Consider the following 15,961-nt stretch of genomic DNA (forward strand, 5'->3'; position numbering starts at 1 on the left):
AATCTACCGTTGAAGCATTAATTCGGAGAAAGAGTTGGGTAAGCAATCCAGATTCTACGCAAGTTCGCTGCCACTGACATTAACTTTTGACATCTATTCTTCAAGCTCATCAACAAATTAATGCAATAATATTCAAAGTTATATTACAATATGCTATAAAAATACGAATAGCATGAGTTGCATCACACAGATATTAAATTAGTTGGTTCAATTAATTAAGACTTATTTTTATTAAAGAAGAGATTTTGAATTCGAATTTTATTAATAATTATTTATTGAGATTATCTTAAATACACGACTTATAATTATTTGTCTTAAGTACGATACATTTTGTCATAATTTGAAAAATTAAACAATTTATCTACTTCGAATTTTTTTTTATCAAAAAAAAATTTTAAGATTTTGTTGCAACATACAGAGATGGTCCATTAAAATTTTAAAATTTTTTATCTTATAAATTCCATTCAATTATAAAACGTAATTTTTGATATAAAACGAAAAAACCCATTACGGCTCTCGAACATAACCTTAATCAAAATAGTACAAAATACGTGTCAAGAGGGTGGATAATGAAAGTTAGAAGCATTCAAAGATTCATATACCTAATATACATATTATCTGAGGCTGACACTGTAAGCCTCAAATCCAGGTGGCATTGGGAGAAGTTTTGACAATGAAAAAGTCTCCCTACAAACACTTCAAAACCATGTCTATTTCACCTAAAACCAAGAGAGAAGGAAGTCTCAAATTTCACGAGCTATTTCGTATGAGCTTGGAAATCTATGTATGGTGGTTTTGAACCAAAATTTCAATATCAAAACTTCTTTATCTAATGCCAATTAATGACGATTGTGATCAGTGATTTTAGGCCTAAATATTAAGAGCTTGGGAACTTTTCAAATTTCAATTGGTTTAGGTTTAATTAATTTGATATTATTTTGTAATTGAAAAAATTCTGATCGATATAGATCTTTTCGAGTGTTTTTATGATCGTTAAGGAAAAATTTATGGCCTAACAGTGCTTTTATAGCCAAAAAATAAAATGATGTTTGGCATTATGTTGGCTACCAAATTAATGTTAGTTATTAAACTTACGTATAATATAGATAATAAAGTCAAAAGAAGAAAAGTTTGTTTTTGACTCATTATTAGTTTAATTTTTTTAATTTTATAAGTGAAATTAAAAGATTTTTATATGTTTTTTTAAGTATTTTTTATTTTTTATTATACCCTAAAGTACATATCATTTTATTAATTTTGTCAATAAAATTTAAAATTTTCACTATCCGTAAATATGATAATTTCTCAATATATATATATATATATTTATTTATTTATATATAAACTCATCCTCTTTGGAAAAAAAAATCATCTACCTTTTTAGTGCTTTACGAGGTCAATGGAGATGATAAGTGAAAACGTGTCCCTATTTGTTGACCAAAGCATTCAAATATTGAATTTTCTTGGGGAAGATTTCTCCCCTCGAGAAAAAAGAAATTGACAAAGGCACATTAATTAGTTTATGACAATAAGGATTTAGAGATATGCATACGTGGAGACTTACAAAAATAAAAATGATTAAAACCAAGATAATAAATTAAAACAATTAATCTAACTCTTGTAAGAAAACCATGAAAGAAGGTTTTACATGTTAAAAGGAAAAACGAATGGAACACACATAATGTAACAAGAAAAGGTTAGGGTCCAATTAAATTGCTTGGAAAATTTGTCACTTGTCCCTTATAGTAAAGTTAATTGGGGTGCAAAGACTCAAGAGTCAATGTTTTCACCATTTTATTATTTACTATCTCCATTAATCTACTAATAAAACAAAATAAAGAAAATGAATTATGGGGGAAAAAAACAAATGGATGAAAATGGCAAAATCCAATGACGTGATTTGGCCGCATTGAAATGAAAACCCTTAGGTGGCATTGAAAAGCAACCATAAATCCCTGAACCACACAAATCAAGCCATAAAGATTCTGTTTTTACGTAAACATCATGCATGGCCCAATTAGCATTTTGATTTTGAATAAAACCCTAAACCCCGTTCATAATTTCATGCTTTGTCCCACCAAATTTAAGCATTTGCTAGCCCTATATAAACAATCTTTCCCTCCCTCTCTTTTGATCAATTAAAACTTGGAAATCTTTAGACATTTCTATATCGCTCCTCTCTTGCAAAAACTTGAGTTGTCTTCATGGATAAGCTCATAGTCCTTGCTTTTCTCATTGCCCATTTATTCATTTTCCCACTAGGCAACTTTGTGCATGGTGCTATTGCTGCTACAATAACATCATGTAGCCAAACCCCGTACCCTGAAGTGTGCAACTATTTCATGGGAAATAGCATTGTTGCAGTAAGCCTTGACGAAACCGAATTGTCGTTCCGTCACCTTGCCATTCAGGTGACCCTGGACCAAGCAGTCCGAGCTCACCAGCTCGTCTCAGATATGGACATGAGTTCATTTGATGAGCGAGCTAAGTTGGCTTGGAATGATTGCTTGGAGCTCTATGAGAACACCGCTAGCCTTCTTAACCAATCGAAGAGCACTAACAATCCTATAGATGCTCAAACCTGGTTAAGTGCTGCAATTGCCAACCAACAAACCTGCCAAAATGGCTTCATTGACTTCAACTTGGCCTCTCATTTACAAACCTTACCATCAATGTTAGGCAACTTTTCAAAGTTGCTTAGCAATTCTCTGGCTGTAAATAAGGCCACTGTTACATCCTCTTCTGCCCACAGTAACTTTGCTAAACAAGTTGGCAATCGACGCCTGTTTGCCTATGGATTTCCATCTTGGCTTTCGGCTACTGATCGAAAGCTCTTGCAAAAAACCGATGCACCACCAAAAGCTGATATTGTGGTGGCTCAAGACGGCTCCGGCAATTTTAAGACCATAACCGAGGCAGTGGCAGCAGCAGGTGGGGGCAAAAGAACTGTTATATACATAAAAGCTGGAGTTTACAAGGAAAATGTGGATATCAAGAGATCAACTAAAAATATAATGCTAATTGGGGACGGAATTGATGCCACGGTTGTTACTGGTAGCAAGAATGCTCAAACTACAACAACTTTTCGTTCCGCAACTGTCGGTAAGCTCTTTAATGAAATATGCATAAGTTTTTTGGCCGTTGCTATTACCTTCCACACTCAATCAAGTTGAAAAAGCTCTTCGAACTGGTCCATTTTGGTTCATCTTTGAGCTCAAGAAACTTAAATTAAAGTATATTTTTTCTTTATCCCCAACTGCCCATGCACAAACACTTAATTGAATAAATTTATTTTACAAGTTTTATTTACATATTAATCTATGAATTTAGAAAACCGTACTGTTTTTTATGGGCTACATCTTACTTGGCAAAATGACAAAGACCCATGTTTGTCAAAACAAGTAAATATGTTCACTAAAAACAGAAGAAAAGTTATGAGACAATAATTATCATTATCCTGATGAGGATTAAAGAAAATGGTTAAAAAAAACAAATTAATTTAAACTCGTGCATACTATCTCAAGTCAAAATTTTTGCAATAGTAAAATGACAAGTCAAAATTTTTTATTAATTCAATATTTTTTGTCTGTCTCCTTTTTCACCAACAGTGCTATATATTCAACATGATAAGAAAATAATAGTAAAAAAGATAAATAAACATATTTTTCTTTCTTTTTGCCAAACATCTTTTCCTTTCCTTCTTTTCCACGTAATTAATCAATAATCCCATATATACTTTTATTCATTTGATTACTCACTGAATTTGTTTCTTCTTTCAGGTGTCGCGGGTGACGGCTTCATAGCTCGTGACATAACCTTTGAGAACACCGCCGGGCCTCAGAAACACCAGGCGGTTGCCCTCCGATCCGGCTCTGATTTCTCAGTCTTCTATCGTTGCAGCTTCAAGGGTTACCAAGATACCTTGTATGTTTACTCTCAACGCCAATTCTATCGTGACTGTGACATTTATGGAACCGTTGACTTCATATTTGGTGACGCTGTTACTGTTCTTCAAAACTGCAATATCTATATCCGTAGACCAATGAGCGGCCAAAAGAACACCGTGACAGCACAAGCAAGAACCGACCCCAATGAGAACACGGGCATAATTATCCACAATTCACGTGTTACAGCGTCGTCGGATATGAGGGCCGTTCAAGGTTCGTTCAAGAATTATTTGGGGAGGCCATGGCAGAAATATTCAAGAACTGTGTTCATGAAGAGTGGTTTGGATGGACTGATAGATGCAGAAGGGTGGCTACCATGGAGTGGAGGCTTTGCTTTAGATACTCTTTACTATGCTGAGCATATGAACACTGGTGCCGGTGCAAGTACTGGTGGAAGGGTGAAGTGGGGTGGATATCATGTCATAACCGCCACTGAAGCCGCAAAATTCACTGTTGGTAATTTTCTGGCCGGAGATGCTTGGATTCCGGGAACCGGAGTACCATTTGATGCTGGGCTGTGAATTTTTGACAGGGTTGGCGTGATTTCGCCGTTTGGAAAATGTAAATAGAAAGTGACCCAGATGTTTATCAATTGTCACATAGTTTGTGTTGGTTAATTTCTTAACTTTATATGCGATAAAAATAGGAGATTCTAAATATATATTTATATTATATATAGTTGAATTTGTCAAATAGGAGAAAAATAAAAGTTGTATGATAGGAATTAACGCTGAATTTCATGAAATTGTTGTATTTATGAAGAAACAAAATAATAAATACGATGGTTTGTCTTGCTACTTCAGTCTTTTTCCTTTTTTTTTTGTAATATTATAACGTAATTTGGCTATTTCTATTCACATGTATTGATTTGTTTTCTGATGTCCTTTTTATCACTCCTGACCACAGATTAGTGATGGATTATCCATACTCATCCGGTCCCTTACTTTTTAGATTTTTCCGAAGAAAAATGCATATATAAGAAATAAAGTTCTTAATATGATAGATATATGGCATTATCAGCTAATCACAGAGAAGAAGGCCCCTAGAAATGTAAGTCATATATATATATATATATATATATATTGATTTAAAAAAAGTTATTATATGATGTGTCTATATAGACAGGGTTTGTTTTTGTTTTCCAAGGGATTCTAGAGAGGAATTCCACAGCTGGTTCGAGCTACGAATTTAGTTAATTAAGATTTTGTTTGGTTGATTTTTTTCTTTGTTTTAGTTTATTTTTAATATTTTGTTTTTTACTTTCTATTAACAAACAAAAAAAATATGTTATCAATCAATTGAAGTCTAAGTATATCTGTTGTCTTTTTTTTATTACTAATTAGTGATTACGACTTAATTTGATTTAAATTTCTTTTTAATTTGATGTACATTTCTTTTTTTGTTCCATGAATGCATGGTTTAAGTTTAACCCCAAAATAAAAAGTAATTAGGAGTATGAATTTTGAGTTTTGACAAATATAATGGATTTATTTTAGTAAGGTTGTCGCTAATTAATAGTCTAGAACCTTAAGATTTTGTATTCAAATTTTGTTACGTTTGAATTTGATTCAATTTTGTATTAAATTTATCTAATTATTTTTTAATATATTAATTGATTTATTTGATTATTTAATAATTTTATATATATAAATATAATACTTAATTATGATTATAATTTATAATTATAATTTTATAAAAATAATTGAAATAATGATAGTTCGAATATACATAATACATATTTTAAAAAATAAAGATTTATAATGTGCTATATTTGGATAATACAAATTGATTATATTTTTGAAATTCTTTATATTTTCAAAGTGATAAGTGAAGCTTCTTAATCCATAGGTTATATCAATCATGTCATGTCCCCAAAGTCGTGCGTACAGCCCATACGGTGCTCATGGGAATCAGTCCCATAAATTGCAACTTCAACATATAGCTTTAATGAATATGCTTTAATTTTAGTCTTGAGCACTTTTGCTCTTTTTGATAAAAAAGTTTCAATTTTTGTCGAAGAGTTTCTATTTGGCAGATGGTTAGTCCCATCGTAAAGAATTGAAGGTTGGATTGGTCGTTTTAAGAATAAAAAACCACGATGGATTAATTAGTTTTAGCACTTGGAAGACAGAGTTGCCCACTCATCAAATACTTGGCTGCCTAAAGTTTTGTTATCCCTATCTCTCATTCTTAGCCCTCTAAGATTCATTAATTATTATAATTCACAACTTTAGTCCATTATGAGAAATTTTTATTATTATTGTTAATTAAAGAGGCTATAGTTTGAGATAACAATAAAGATTGCATGAATGAATAGAGATTTAAGTCATCACGCTTTGGGTTTAGTGGCAAAAAACGTTTGATAGGATATTAAAGGTCTAATTTCAAATCAAGCTTTCCCTCTCTCGCTTACTTGTACTAAGATTTCATCCTCTTGATGTAATAAAACAAAAAAAATAGAGATTTAAATTTAAGATTTGTTGAATGATATTTTTTAAAATTAAAGAGAAATGCTTAAGTATTGGTAATATAATTTTTTACTATGCATAATAAATAAATATTTATAAACTTATCAACAATCAAGGAATCTATTAGTAGAATATTAAACATCGGTTTTAATAATGAGATCCAATTATTTATAATCTTTAATATAAAAATATATTTATATATTTATGATTTATTACTTGGGCTAAAATATTAAAGAAAAAACAAAAACTTGAACTATTTCACCTTTTCAAATGACCCCTTATGCTTTTAATGTACCTAAATAAACTCTTATCATTTTATTTGTATCTATATAAGCATTTATTTCCAAAAAAAAAATTAATTTATATTAAAGACTTATTAAGTATAAATTAAGGATTTAGAGCTCATTTTAGATACAAAATTAAAGATTAAAGTTGCATTCATAATTAATGGTTAAGAATTTATTTAAATACAACTTAGAAGTTAATGATTTATTTGGGTATAGTAAAAATATAAAAAATTATTTAAATAAAATGACAATTAATTTTTTTTTTTTATCATTTTAGCATATCACTTGTGTAGGATGGGACAAACTGGAAGCCTGTATTAAACTTGCATATAGGCAGCAACTGCTATAAGATAGGAACTAGTATATATAATATATCTCATAAATATTTATAATTACGTCTAAAATTTCTGTTGGGTTATTGTTAGATAATACATCTATCCTAGCTACCATTAGATATGAAAATAATCGAAGAAAATTATTTCATTTGTAGGAAAAGGGTAATGACACGTGTATTTAGATCTATCTAAACGTGTATTATTCCTCCAGCAGACATGAATATTCAAAAACCAATGACATAGCATGTTCACAAATATTATAATCAGTTTGATAACATTAAAAAAAACAAAATCAATAGGATGCTCCCCTAAGTACTGAATTTTCTGTGGATTCAAGAGCCTCCAAGTCAAATATAGTAGATTATTTTTTATATTAAATAAATTAAAAAAAAAAAAAAGCGTCCCAAATTTTCTAGAGAGAGGAATAAAGCTAGAGCCTTCCATGAGACATGGAAAGGAAATGAACCAAACACTATCTTTATTTCATTATAATAAATGAAAAAAAAAAAAATATATATATATATATATATATATATATATATATAAGACAGCCAAACATACGGAAAAGAAATTTTGGAAACAATTTAACAAAAAAAGAAATCAGCGACAAGATAGTAGTATAAGTAGGGCATCAATGCCAAGTAGTTGAAGAACATTCAAATTATTTTATGAATCCTGTCAAAATTTTGACAAGCAAGCATTATTTGTCATTTATGATAGTCTCATATGGTAAGATGCAGAATGACAAATATATATGTAGGTTATCTGACCAGGGTCTTGAACATTGTATTTATGTTTCCTTTCCTCCAAATAGTTCTTCGCCTGACCAGACAAACCTGAAATTGTAGCTCTGTATGAATCTATGTGATAACAGTAGGTGCAGATCGACCAGTGAACTCCTGCATCTTAGAAAGTTTTAGCGCAACCTCCACCTGATATCAAACGTAAGAGTCAGCATAAATATATATATATATATATATATATATAAGTAATCCAAAGTGGAACTGTGAAAATTTAGACAGAAATTTAAGGAAATCTCACAAGAGGAGCAAGAGCTTCTTGGGAATCTCTTCCAGTTTTTGATGGATCCTTTTCAAACTGCTCAATGTAGAGACGGATAGTTGCTCCTTCTGAACCAGTTCCTGAGAGACGGAAAACCTATAGACAAGGAGTGAAATCAAATAAGTAAAGTTTCTATTACTGCTACTTCCGATAAACTCTAGAAATATTTTTGACTGCACTTGAAAATGACAAGATAACTTCTAATTAGTAAAAAACACAAGGAAGTTGACTTACCAATCGTGATCCATCCTCGAACAAAAACCGAATACCCTGATGCTTTGAAACAGAACCATCAACAGGATCCTTGTATTCAAATTCGTCTGCATTAATAACATTTGACACATCTGATCGAACCCCCTTCACGATACTGCATTATAAAAAGCATAAGATCATAAAAAGAAACTAAAACATTTAACCGAGGAAAATCTTTAGGCATAATGACTGCAATCAAATATAAACATAACAATTTTAATAAATGCAACCAAGTAACAGCTTCACTAATGTCATTCCTGAAAATTGGCATTGATTCCAAAAAAGATCTTCAAAATTAGGTCCAAAAGAAAGCAAGTCTCCGAGACTTGACTCCAATTATGAGCATCACCACAGGCTGCTAAGCTTCTAGACTACACCCAAATGACCAAGTAATATGGTAATGCTTATAAATCATAGAAGCATGCAGAAAGGAATCATTGGTTGGCCCTTTGACCCCTTATGTTTGACAAACATAACTGTGACACAAGCGTTTCATTCATTTGCTCAAAAAAAAAAAAAAAAAAACTACAATTGGAACAAACAAGAAATTATCATCACAAATATGGGCAAGGTAAACTAAACTTGGAATATAAACCTAAGATTGAAAGGAAATTTAGAAATAAACAAAATATTTATTCATAATTCAAGCAAAACCAACTTAGGTAAGCAACTAGTAATATGGGAAGGACCAATTAAATAGCAATTAAAAACCTTTAAACGTCCAAGCTAACAGTATGGTTTTAAAAATAGTAATCTACAAATAATTTGAGGAAAAACGATACACTGAAATGAAAGCCTTAAGCCAGTTCAAGAACACATCAAGCTAGCTGGAATGATTATATATAGCACTGACACCTAACCAATAAACACGGAAGAAGGTTCTTTCAGTATCTAGCACTTAGCAACTCATTGGAAGATAATGCCACTTACAGCAATTACTTTCACTTAAATATTCAAGTAATCAAAAAAATACAAAGAGCATGGCATTTCTCCAAAAGAAACTATCATACAATGGAATAATTCCAGAAAATGGTTGAGCGGTTCTAAAATTAGTATATACACATACGTATTAATTTCATTAAGGGATGACTGCAATTTGATCAGATATGCCATTAAATCCTTTGCTGCACCAGCGTCCACATTCTTCATGAAAGAAAATGAATTAGTTAGATACTCCCTCAATACCTTTATAGCCAAATAATTAAACAAAATACAACAATTTTATACCTCATAGTCATATCGAGTATAATAGTGTCGGCCATAGGTAGCCCAATGCTTACGAACTATATCCTCAACAGTCACAAGCTTATCCCCATTGAGATTTTCCTTATTTTTATATGCAAGTATTGAAAGCCAGGCCAAAACAGCCCAGATTCCATCTTTCTCACGTATATGGTCAGAGCCTGTCCACAAATAGCAGGTTTGTAAGTTTCTCATAGTGCCAAATAAAACTGTTGTACTTCATATGTACGAACATCAAACATTTACCAGTTCCAAAACTTTCTTCTCCACAAATAGAACATAGTCCATCATCCATTAAATTGCAAAAAAATTTCCAGCCGGTGGGTACCTAGTAGAGAATAGGTAAGTAGCTGCCTTGTCATGATAAAAGCAGTGGCCAGCAGGAAATATTATCAAAAATCTTTTCCATGGAATACCTCAAAAAATTTCAGTTTCAAGTGCTTAGCAACAACATCAAGGGCAGCTGAGGTGGGCATACTCCTACAAGCGGCAAACCCAGAATATAATTACAATGGTGACAGAGATAATTATGAATTAATGCAATAAGAAGGAAACACCATATTAGAGTTTCAATTGTGTAATACATGTGTATACATTGGTGATTTTTTATCTTAATTAGATCCAAAACATCATATTGAAATTGTATTTGAGATTAAGTGGGTTCTAGAACCTAGAAAAAGCACATTATGCAGGCCTAAACACAAACACTTTTTCTGACATTTGGAATTTCACATTTCAAACTTTAGCAACAATTATTAACCATTTTTATCATAGGACATGAGATCTCATAAAGAGAGATATAGTCGGACACAACAGGTATTATTTTGTCCTCAGAGTTATATAGACCTACTTGAGCATGTCAAAGAGAAGGGATACAGACACATTTCACCTACTCTTTTCACCTTGTAAACGTTTCAAATGTAGAATCAACTTTTTTAAGCTTTCGAGACAATGAGCATGATAGTTGTTTTGAATTGATAATCTTAGTTCAACTTATTGATATTTTGCAAGGACCAGCTAGCATTTGCACCAGTTGAAATCCAATAGGGAGTGGTTAAAAACACGTGACGCACAAAAAAGAAGTTAAGCAGTGCAATAAAAACCTGGCAACTCCCTTTAAACCAGAAGAAAAGTAAGGAATTGCATCAACAGCATTAGCAGCAATGATGGCAACTGAATCTGATGGAGTGACAAAGAACCTGACAAAGCAAATAATTATAAGAGAAAATTCTAGGAGGTTTAGCTATTATTAAGATTGTTAACTAGATTTCATCAACAGCAACACTACCTTTTGCCCAGGATCATGTTACGATCAGCATCACCATCAGCAGCAGCACCAAACTCTGGCGGTTCAACTTCAGAGTTTGATTTTCCCAATCCCATGCGGGCAACCAACTCCTTTGCATATGTCAGATTGGGATCAGGATGACCTCCTCCAAAGTCCTCCTGGTTTGCATTAAGTCAAGCACTAACAAAAAAAAGTGTAATCCATTTGGATAAACATAGAAGCAACATATCATCAGTCCCTAAAATTCTTCACAAACTTAAAAAGACCTTGGGTACGCAGTTCAACAGTGAGCTTTCTTGTGCCCCAAGCTCTTCCACAAAGATGCGATTTGCATAAGCTCCAGCAACTCCATGCAGTGCATCATAGCTTCAATAAGAAGGGAAAGAGTTACACCTATCAGCCAAACACTGACGTATATATGCTAGAATGTTCCTCTGCATAAAGGCCAAAGGCTTATCTGCATACCAGAATGTAAACTTTGGAGATGAAAGCAGTTTGCGGATAAGCTCGAAGTCAAAAATTGACCTGGGCAATAGAAGCAAAAGGATTAGTATTTAGACTGCATGCATATGCTGCCAATATTAAGAATCCTGACATTCTCAGAATGAACCAACAGGTAAACCAATAATAGGAAGAAAAATTATGTAACAGAATTTTGGCCCATGCAAATGATTTTCTTGGGAGCTTTTAAGATTTGAACTTAAATTGAAATAATAATAATAATAACAATTCCAATCAAGAGAGGTAGAGAAAGATGGAAGAAAAGAAGAACAAAGACAAAGATCACTATCCAAAAGATGTTGCCAGTCCATATGCAATAGGCAAAAACATACACTTGAAGAAATAACTTACTTCATCAATTTCACATAGTCACTTGCTGAATCAAAAACCTCCACATCAAACTGTCCCTCAGGCCCCCCAAAGCTGGTAACACCAATTGCACTAATGTCTACCTGGATTATACAATAGATTGACAATATTGACATATAAGGAACAAAGAAAAAGAAAAATATTGTTGTCAGGATGCAAGACAAACATTTGGTAGATCTTCAGCAATCAAGTATTCTGTTATTGTTTTTGTATTCTCAAAGATCATATCAGTGATAGCCTCTGGAGCAGATCCACCATTTTCCATGTTGTATTTAATTCCAAAATCCTGCAGTAAATAAACAAAAGCAAAAGCAATCATACATCTTTAAATGTTGCATATAAAAACAATTTTTAAAAAATAAACGAACTCAGTTAGGCCCTACCTCATGAGGGCCACCAGGATTGTGACTAGCTGTCAAAATAAAGGCACCAGTTGCTTTGGATCCCTGGAATTGAAGTTTACAGGAAGAACCTTAATATTGCCAAACTTAAACATATCGACCAACTTCTTATTACAACACAATACTTGAAAGAAAACAATCACAATAACAGATAGATTTGTGCAATTGGAGCAATATGACTCACATCCGCACCAACCCTTTCACGAATTACAGCTGATACAGCTGGAGTTGAAAGCAATCCATTCTGACCAACCCATACACGCCTTACTCCATTTGCCGCTGCCATCTTAATTATTATCTGTCAATTTAACAAAAGAGATTACCACACTGAGCAATTTTACACAATGGTTAACGACTGATTACCAAATGATAAGATCATTTTCAAAAATGATGACATCATTATACAAGCAAACACTCTAGAAGCCCTCAATTGCATCCTTTAGAACATATAATTTAGAGTTTTGGAACCAAAATTACATCATAATAACTGGACCACCAGAACATCTACTACATACATCGCATTCAGTACAGAGCACATGTAACAATTTATATAGCTATCTAAATAAAAAAAAATGTCAGAGTGACTAGATCCTCAGACCAGGTTTACACAAGTTAAACTAGCCAAGCCTAAAACCACTAAAACATACCCATGACAAATACATTGTTGAGCTTGAAGCCTGATCTCTCAACACTGACCAAAGTTCAGTAGTATAGTCCAGACAAAGAACCATTACTTGCCATTGATAGACGAATAATTTTGAAGAGCAATCCTTTAATAAAATAACAAAAAAGATATTGTTTTTTCTCATTCTCAAGATGGTATATATATATGTTTGTATGTTGTTAGATTTTGTTAATCGTATATGTGGAGCAACTTACTCATGATACATGTTGACTTCATCATAAAATGCAGTATTTCAAAAAGGGGGAGGGAAGAGAATATTATCACGAAAATCAAAAATTAATTATTCAACAAAAATTGTCAGGGGCTTCAAAGATGAAAATATGAATTGACCAGAGATTACTTTCACACATTTTTATGCAGGTTAGAACCAATATCAACTAATATTAATACATCATGCAAGTAGAAAAAGCAACAAAGAATTAGTAGAAATATCATATGATAGTTTAAGAAAGTTTATTTTAAAATATCTAACTCATAATTTAGATTCAAAGAGTTGCAGTACCTGAATAGCATCCTTTGAGAAATAACGACCATCACCAGAAACAACAAGTGTGGCACCTACAACCATGAACAGGAATTAGAGAAAGCTATCGTAATCACCTGAATGAATGTAACCAAGCAAATAAGAAATCTCTAAGACAGTGAAATGAAACAAAACAAATACTAATTCTTATATCAATTTTTTTAGATATTTCAGAATTGCTCTTTCAAGATTAAGAAATGGATTTCTACCAAAAGAACTAGTGAGACACTAGAGAAGTTGAGTTGAATATTTAACACAGTCATTATCCAACAAATTAGAATTGCATATTGGCAAAGCATTAGATGAAGCAGGTGATGTTAGAAATTGAATTAGTAGGCAATACAGAAAAGCAAAATGACTGTGCATGTACACACTTGGTGCTCTTCTGTGGGGTTAGGATAAAGATCTTAAATCTGAGCCATAGTGCTCTCCTATTGTACATAAACAGAAAAAGGGCTAAAAAATTCAAAGATTTCCCGAGTCCCAAGGACTCATATTTAATATAAGGTTCTATAGATATGAGCAACACTTGTTATAATTGAAGTAAAAATCATGATAAATTCAATGAATGTACTTTAATCAATAAAGCTCCCAATACTGGCTCTTCAGAACAAAGATTCTCATAGGACAAAGAACTAGTACATAACAGAGAACTAGTACATGACAGAGCTGCAAAATCCAATTCTACTTTGGAGATACAAAGATGGGGGGAAAAAACTCAAGCAAATGATATGACCAGAAGAACAGTTGTCTCTGGATGAGATGAGCTAAAGATCTTTCAAGATAAAACTAGTACATTTTGATGAACTACCCAAACAATTGTCAGCATCTCCCACGTACATTAACTGCACATACAATCCATCATAAGAGTCATCCCTAATATTGCAAAGCATGCTCTATGCAAGACTCGCATAAGAGGATGTACCTCAAATCAACACTCAATTTCAAGCTTCTAAGTGCATACTTAACGTGTCAGATTATACCTCTAAAGATAAAAATAATAATAATAATAATAATAAGAACAAGTAGATTAAGCATACAAAAAGCCACAGCATAAATGAAAAATCCCCTACCTCTAACTTTCTCCGGTGCAAGGGCATTGAATGTCGACTGAACAAAATTTTGCAAATAATGAGGTTGAATATAAACTTTCACCTGGAAAGATCAAAGCACCGAATTATTCAATTGAACAAACAAGTAAAACAATACGAAAGGAATATTGTAAGAAAAATATAGAAGATATAGAAACTATTAAGTAATATTATTTTGAATCATCAGTATCAGATGATTAAAACAGAAAATTATACTGATCAACAGGCATCCGTTACAAAAACAATTGTAGAATCATTCAAACATAGAAATATAATACTACTATAAAATAAACCACCGGAAACTATATAATATAGTTATTAAAATCAAAAACAGAAACTATCATCTGAATGAGATAGAACTAAAAAGAATCAAGAATTAAAATTTAACGCATTATTAGACTTCAAAATATAAAACAAGAGAATATCTGACTTGAAATTCAAGCTCCCAATGACCAAAGATGAAAATTTGGTCAAAAAAATTCAATTAAATAATAGAGAAACTTGATTCAGATCCGAAATAGAAAAGAAATGAAAAATGTCATGATTAAGTTAAAACTTTAAAAATAGCAAATAAATCAGCACCGAAAATGATAAGATTCAAGTTTGAATTACAACTTATCTATGAAAGTGAAGTTTATTTTATTTTATGAGATCTGATTCAGTGAGCAGCACTTGCATGCATCAATCAAACGGATCAAATTGATCAAAACTTTTAGATCAGAGTGATCTAACACGAGGGATCAAGGAACAAATTGAATAAAGATTAAGAAGCAAAAACCTTCTTACGGAGGCCAGAAGTTCCAGGCTTCTGGCCATCGAACGGCGTCGTTGGCACTTTCGACACCTTGAACACCATTTTTGTTTCCTTCTCTGCCAAACAGACAACTCGGATCTATCAATCTATCACTCTACTCACGAATCTCTTAACTCTTAATAAATAAAAGTAAAAAAGAAAAAAAAAAGTGAAAATTGAGAGATGGAGATGGAGCTCACTCGTTGGAGAAAATCAAAGCAAAATGCGTTACTATTGAGAATACGAAATTAGGAAAAGTAGGAAGTGACTGTTGTTTCTTTTTTTATAGTGTTGGTCGTTTCTTTTTGTTCTTTTGTTTTGTTTTTTTCTAGAAATTGTAAAGCGAAAGTAAACGGAAAGGAGATGAAGTTAATGGCAATGGGGGGAGTTGGACGGATGCTATTGGATAGGGGAGAATGTAAAACCTCTAGTATTTTCTTTGTTTGTTTGGGTTGAACGAGTCCTTCGCTCTCTCCAAACGATGGATCCAGGAGAAATTTTTTGCTGCACAAATGGCATGTCTCTTTGTATATTCCTTCTTTCTATATCTAATTCCAACATTTGTTATTACAACTTGAATTTGCCGCATTCATTATGTAAAAAAAAAAAATTTTAAAGTGATATTTTGCAAGCAAAAAAAGTTAAAATATTAAAAAAAAATATGTAAACTATTTTACTTTCTTAAATAAATTTTTATATTTTTATTGTATTAAAAAA

The 15,961-nt window shown here is 32.1% G+C and overlaps 2 protein-coding genes across 3 annotated transcripts; one reads left to right on the top strand and one right to left on the bottom strand.

The window, feature by feature from the left end:
- Window positions 1-1,983: 1,983 nt before the first annotated feature.
- Window positions 1,984-4,736, top strand: LOC111282253 (pectinesterase-like). Of its 2 annotated transcripts, XM_089760622.1 has the most exons (3): window positions 1,984-3,102; window positions 3,780-3,924; window positions 4,039-4,736. In XM_089760622.1, the coding sequence occupies exons 1-3, from the start codon at window positions 2,205-2,207 to the stop codon at window positions 4,466-4,468; spliced, it is 1,473 nt and encodes a 490-aa protein (XP_089616748.1). In that variant the 5' UTR covers window positions 1,984-2,204; the 3' UTR covers window positions 4,469-4,736. The 2 variants fall into 2 exon arrangements, with proteins under 2 accessions (XP_089616748.1, XP_022725997.2); XM_022870262.2 differs by having other exon boundaries at window positions 2,019-3,102; window positions 3,780-4,736.
- Window positions 4,737-7,620: 2,884 nt separating this feature from the next.
- Window positions 7,621-15,761, bottom strand: LOC111282045 (phosphoglucomutase, cytoplasmic). Its single transcript, XM_022869950.2, has 19 exons — window positions 15,445-15,761; window positions 15,230-15,321; window positions 14,434-14,515; window positions 13,340-13,395; window positions 12,337-12,450; window positions 12,135-12,197; window positions 11,918-12,037; window positions 11,734-11,834; window positions 11,347-11,406; window positions 11,148-11,247; window positions 10,882-11,039; window positions 10,697-10,792; window positions 10,010-10,073; window positions 9,840-9,921; window positions 9,579-9,754; window positions 9,418-9,494; window positions 8,334-8,466; window positions 8,079-8,195; window positions 7,621-7,969 (listed from the first exon to the last, which is right to left on the bottom strand). Exons 2-19 carry the CDS (start codon window positions 15,305-15,307, stop codon window positions 7,898-7,900), a joined length of 1,749 nt encoding a protein of 582 aa, XP_022725685.1. The 5' UTR covers window positions 15,308-15,321; window positions 15,445-15,761; the 3' UTR covers window positions 7,621-7,897.
- Between the last annotated feature and the right edge of the window lie 200 nt (window positions 15,762-15,961).

The sequence above is a fragment of the Durio zibethinus genome, chromosome 5 (assembly GCF_047325235.1).
Source record: "Durio zibethinus cultivar Kanyao isolate XHJ-2024 chromosome 5, ASM4732523v1, whole genome shotgun sequence".
Lineage (NCBI taxonomy): Eukaryota > Viridiplantae > Streptophyta > Magnoliopsida > Malvales > Malvaceae > Durio > Durio zibethinus.

Bases quoted from the DNA above. Each gene is read 5' to 3' on its own strand.
- LOC111282253 (XM_022870262.2), top strand. From the start codon at position 2,205: ATGGATAAGCTCATAGTCCTTGCTTTTCTCATTGCCCATTTATTCATT. The intron at 3,103-3,779 runs GTAAGCTCTTTA...TTCTTCTTTCAG, and splicing joins TTTTCGTTCCGCAACTGTCG to GTGTCGCGGGTGACGGCTTC.
- LOC111282045 (XM_022869950.2), bottom strand. From the start codon at position 15,307: ATGGTGTTCAAGGTGTCGAAAGTGCCAACGACGCCGTTCGATGGCCAG. The intron at 14,516-15,229 runs GTTTTTGCTTCT...TGATCTTTCCAG, and splicing joins CTTCTGGCCTCCGTAAGAAG to GTGAAAGTTTATATTCAACC. The intron at 8,467-9,417 runs GTATGTGTATAT...TTTATAATGCAG, and splicing joins TCCCTTAATGAAATTAATAC to TATCGTGAAGGGGGTTCGAT.